This window comes from Quercus robur, chromosome 2, assembly GCF_932294415.1.
Source record: "Quercus robur chromosome 2, dhQueRobu3.1, whole genome shotgun sequence".
Lineage (NCBI taxonomy): Eukaryota > Viridiplantae > Streptophyta > Magnoliopsida > Fagales > Fagaceae > Quercus > Quercus robur.
Window position 1 is genome coordinate 20,460,241 of NC_065535.1, and position 5,300 is coordinate 20,465,540.

Genomic DNA, 5,300 nt, shown 5'->3' on the forward strand with positions numbered 1-5,300 from the left:
GTAGAAGCTACTGTGTCTTTACACCAAGAGTTTTGTGACCAAGGAGTTTCCTGATCTTCATTATTGATGAACTAAAAAATTTTGCAGCCAACAATCTTCCTTAAGTTGGTGTGTTAGTCACATACTCGGATCCGTGCATCATTAGTTAGTCACGTACTGAGATTCGTGCATTGAACAGAGAGATTGCCGCTACAATACAAGTCCAATTGAGTATTGGGGTAATGGTTCAACTATAAGTTGGTATTTCGGGATAGGCCAAAGGGTTTGGTAAGATTTCTCATACTTGTAACCGTTTGTGATTGATAATAGTGGATTCTCAGAAATGGTGACCTTAAATTCACCAGGTGGAGTTTTGCCTTGGTGTTTTTCCCTATTTAAAAAAAAATCACTTGTGTCAAATTTATTTTCCACTGCATTTAGTTATTTGGTGATTTGTTTGTGCTACCATGCTATTGCATGTAATTTGACTAATTAATTAACTTGGGTAATTAATTAATTTGCAAGGTGTTAGTTCATTTTAACCCAACACCTACTACAGGTTGAATTATTAGAACCCAAACCCACCCCTATTGTCTCACAGTCAGGTAAAACCCACCCCATTAGGGTTGAGCCGGGTACCTGCGGGTCAGGTACTTTTTGCCATCCCTAATGACTTAGCCTACAAACTTAGATCAAGGGTTCATAGACTAGCTTCTTAGCCATGTAATTTTCAATTTCTAAAATGTTACTAGGATCAAAGTCATGTACTTTAGCTTAGATTGTATTTAGGACCTTAGCCATGTAAAACCCTAGTTATATTCAAATCAATGTACAAATTTTCAATCAATAAAAATGTATAATTTTATGTGGTTCTTTTTTTTTCTTTTTTTCCCTTTTAAATAAATAAGTAGCAATCCATTGTAAAACCATTGATCTAGGGGAAAGGTATAATAAGACGAATTGCCATTTGGAAAGGCACAAATATGACTCTACCCATTCACATTAGTTTGGCCTAACTCAATCAAAGTGAGTAAGGGGCGCAATTTCTCACGTGTTTAGGTCAAGATACGTTGTAAGTTGTTCTTTGGGCTGTACTAATATCTTTTAATAAAAATCTATTCATTCATCCGGGACAACAAATCATTGGATGAAGTTTAATAACTTATAATTAATTGCTCATATAGCAATAACTTCAAAATGTTTTATGTTTTATGTTCTAAAAAATAGATATAAACTAAAATAAAATAGGAAAGGGATAAAACTTAGATATAATTCACAATGTGTTGTATCTTAGATTTTCTAATTAAATTAAGCTATGTAATTATATTGATTAATGAAGTACATTGTTGAATTTAATTGTAAATGAAAAAATCACAGTTTTTATTGTATTAATCATACAATCATGTGATCAAATTCAATTAGAAAAGTTAGGGAGAACTTTGATTCAAAACTTCAAATCCTCCACCCTCACTTGTTTCAAGCACAGCATATTCATTAAGTAACAAGAATATGTACATATAATTGTTGGTGTAAATATTGTACATATGATATATAACGGGGGCTGAAACTAGCACTTATATAGAGTGGAAGCTAGTGAATATTTTATAATTTGGTGATTTCTTTTCATGATTTGGAAATAAGTGGAAATGGTGTTCTATTTTGCAATTTCTTCTTTAGATTAACTCAAAATGGTTTCAAAGGACCTATCAAATACATCATCTTTCCTTTATTCGAGGGTTTCTTCGTGGTGCTGCATCGATCTCCCTCTAGACCGTGTTTTTCGATAAAAACTAATTATATTGTGGTTTTATAGGATGATTAGTACTTCTCCCTCATTGCTATTCATAGATCATTCCTGTGTTTGGTCAAGAACTAGCATGCATAAACAAAAATCTTGTGTTCAATTGTGACAAATATGATTCACTTCCTGTTAGAGAGGGATCAAATTAAGGACCCTTTTACTTTGATATCATAAACTTTTATTTTAAAAGTTTATGTTGGAAAGATATAATGAAATTAATCGTTTAACCATAATTTTAATATTGCTACATACTAGCCAATTCCCACAAAATATAATCAACAGAGAGTCGCATTCGAATTCTATATACATCCCAAGCTAGCTACTCTCCCCAGTAATAGAGGCAAGAAAAAAACATAACTATCTGCAAGTGCATGTCCTCTTTTCACCAACTTTCAATTCATGGTATAGTCCAAAAATCTTCCTGAAATGGCTGCGGCAAGCGCTGTTGTGAAATTGGGATCTTTTGTTAAGGAAGAAGCCATTTGTTGGACCAAAAACTGTTGGAAAGCCGGTGATTCAACTTCTTGATTGGATTTTTTGGCACTGTCATGAAGCCCTGCAGGATGGACCAAATCGAGAGTCACGGTTGAAGGAGCTGAAGATCTCATGGATGCTGAAATGGAAGGCGACTCAAGGTTTTCACATTGGCTCAAGCCTAATGATACTTCAACTTGAGATTGGTTCTTGTGGTGGTTGTGCTCTCCTTCATAAGTAACAACCAAGAAAGATGGATCTTCAGCACTTCTTTGCACCTGAAGTTGAAAACCAAAATAAAGATAAAACTACAATCAATTACCAAAATTAATTGAACTTTAAATATCTTCATAAAGATTTAAAATTATATTTGAGAGAGAGAGAGAGAGGATTTGGCATACCTTCTTCTTGACTGGGCAGCTTGGAGCAAAGGAGCACTTAAAATAAGCTCTAGGAGATGGGTTATCCCTAGTGACCTTTTGACCGTATTTTCTCCATTGATATCCATCCTGCACAGGCTGCAACGCAATAGGGTTTCTTAGTATTTGGAAGCTAGGCTAAAATCCATATACAAAACAAAGTAATGCATGCCGTAAATTTTTCTAAGAGATAAAATGGTTGCCTCTTAATCTTTTTATCACCAAACACGCACTTGATCTTTTTCAATATCATGGAACAAAGTAATGCATATTAGAATTGCACAATAATCGTAATAGAAGCCCTAATCAAGAACTTACTAAGCTGTTATTGGATGTATCACTACTCCGTACGCAAAACCTTCTAACCTTTGTCTTGATGGTTTCTTCCTTTGGCCTTTTACGTGACTCTTCATGATCATCACTAGAGCTGCACTCATTATTTCCATTAATTCCTATCATATTCCCATAATAGTCTCTCTCAGCCTTTCTCTTCCTTGAATTCATGGATTCTTGTTCGGAGCGTTTGCTTTTCAGATCCATCAGATGGCTTTGCAAAGCATTGTAATTCTCACACATGTGAACTAGCATCTCGGTTAGCTTCTTGTTCTCAGAGCTCATCCGTTGCAATTCTTCGAATAAAGGACCAGCCTTTTCATACTTCATAAGAACAAAACTTTCTAATTTAGTTGTTGAAAATAGACTAAAAGATTCAGGTAAGTTAAGTCAGTTGTACGTGTTTAGTAAAATTACCAAGGGTTTAACAATGTAAAGGGTAGTGAGATACAAAAGCAAATTGAAGATGAACTATAATACATATGTTTGATCAAAAGTTAAAAAAGAAGAAGACGAAGAAATTAAGTGGAAAACAGTGAAGTACCTTGTTAAAATTATTGTTGGATGTACTAACAATTATGGTTTGGAGATATACACGTTAATACCAAAATTACCAATCTTTTATAAAAAAAATAGGAAAAAAGAAAGTAAAATGCCAATTAGTAAAGAACGTTTAAAAATTCATTCTTGCAATTTATTTTATTTTATTTTATTTATTAACCTTTTACCGATTGCTACCTTTTAACCATTTATCTATGTCTCTTATATTGAACGAAACCATTGCTCAGTACACACTTGACGCTAATGTAAATGTAGCAATCGGTAATTGTGACAAATATTAGCAACAATCTTTCTTGTGATTAGTAATTGTAATAATCTTATAGATAAATGGTAATAGCAGAAATTTTGGGACTGATCAATTATGCCTAATCATATATTTGTAGTGGTAATAATCTGCTTTAATGTCTTCCCTAATAGTATTTCTTTGTGTCCTCGAGGAAATCGAAAGTTCATTCAGCAAGAGAGAGGAATCAAAAGTTGAACACTAGTATTGGAATCGAACCAATCAGAAAAAAGTAGTATTATAGACCAAGAAGAAAAGAAAATTTGTGATTTTCATATTAAGAAGGTGATCAACTAATTAAATTCAACTACTAGAATTTGTCTCTGGACTCACCTCTTTTTTAACCGAGGCTTTCCCATCAACATGAGGTAAATCTCCTAAATACTCTCTCTTCTGTTCCAAAGTAGATGAAGATTTTATATATATAAGTCCTAAAAAGAATATAAAAAAACTATATAGAGGACATGTTTTATATAAACTAAGTTGTACTAACCGGAGTTTCTTCCTCCTTCATGTGCCCCAAAGTACCAAGGTTGAGGTCGAGAGAAGTGTCGGGGCACCTTGAGTCCATTGTAGAGGCTATTTTAGAGCTCATAGTTTGTGTCTCAATTCTGAAACTTGGTCAAGTGAATGAGAGAAAATGAATCCCCAAGAAATAGTGAATATATAGAGAAATCGGAGAAGGAAGAAAAGCCTATGCGCTTTATTTTGAAGGAAAGTTCAAGGAAATTGAGGTTGAGAAAGCAGTCACTTAAAGACATCATATGGGAATCGTCACTCTCAATAACGTGCCAATATTTCTCACACACGGAGAGAGAGGGAGCATGACAAGTTCATGTCGGTTGTGCTATAACCTATAGCTAGAATATTGGAATTCTTGGAGTTGTCAAGGTCAAGCATACCGATTTGTAAACAAAGTAATACAACTGGTCCCATTTGAACTTAAAACAAGTTTTTTTATGTTGACTTTAAAATTATCTTTGAAGACTTTGAGCTTTGAGCTGCCCATTCGTTGCCTTCCATGCCTTTTTCTTTTTTTACTTATAGATTATAGAGTTTGCTACAAATTAGGAAAAGATGAGGCTATTTCCACGGCTGTGCGTGCCAAAGAATAATGCTAGAAAAACACCTAAATTCACAATAACTTTTATGATGGTCCCATATATAAGAATTGAAATTTAATCATAAATTGACACTCATACCTAATGTGAAATTGTATGTAAATTAGATATAAATTTAGGTGAGTCCGTAAGCGGACGGGTATCCAAGTATAATGACAAGAATGGGCTCCACTCAGACCTTATCTATTGGCAAGGACGCTGTATTTATCCCAAGAAATAGCCCCATCTAGAAACTAGATAATAATATCTTCTAGTTGGTCCTCTTTCTTGTTGACTCGGAAACACGGTTTTGAAGCTTCGTGTAACCCCCATTTTTCAACCGAGATATG

At 34.1% G+C, this 5,300-nt stretch overlaps 1 protein-coding gene across 3 annotated transcripts; it reads right to left on the bottom strand.

Moving 5' to 3' along the window:
• Positions 1-1,985: 1,985 nt before the first annotated feature.
• Positions 1,986-4,577, bottom strand: LOC126712833 (probable WRKY transcription factor 40). Of its 3 annotated transcripts, none has more exons than XM_050412321.1 (5): positions 4,344-4,577; positions 4,184-4,240; positions 2,992-3,330; positions 2,656-2,772; positions 1,986-2,532 (listed from the first exon to the last, which is right to left on the bottom strand). In XM_050412321.1, the coding sequence occupies exons 1-5, from the start codon at positions 4,443-4,445 to the stop codon at positions 2,173-2,175; spliced, it is 975 nt and encodes a 324-aa protein (XP_050268278.1). In that variant the 5' UTR covers positions 4,446-4,577; the 3' UTR covers positions 1,986-2,172. The 3 variants fall into 3 exon arrangements, with proteins under 3 accessions (XP_050268278.1, XP_050268277.1, XP_050268279.1); XM_050412320.1 differs by having other exon boundaries at positions 4,184-4,243; positions 4,344-4,572; XM_050412322.1 differs by lacking the exon at positions 4,184-4,240.
• Positions 4,578-5,300: the final 723 nt, after the last annotated feature.

Excerpts from the sequence above, each read along its gene's own strand:
- LOC126712833 (XM_050412320.1), bottom strand. The coding sequence starts at position 4,445 with ATGAGCTCTAAAATAGCCTCTACAATGGACTCAAGGTGCCCCGACACT. Across the intron at positions 2,773-2,991 it reads ATACATCCAATAACAGCTTA|CCTGTGCAGGATGGATATCA; the intron begins GTAAGTTCTTGA and ends ATTGCGTTGCAG. Across the intron at positions 2,533-2,655 it reads GCTGCCCAGTCAAGAAGAAG|GTGCAAAGAAGTGCTGAAGA; the intron begins GTATGCCAAATC and ends TTTCAACTTCAG.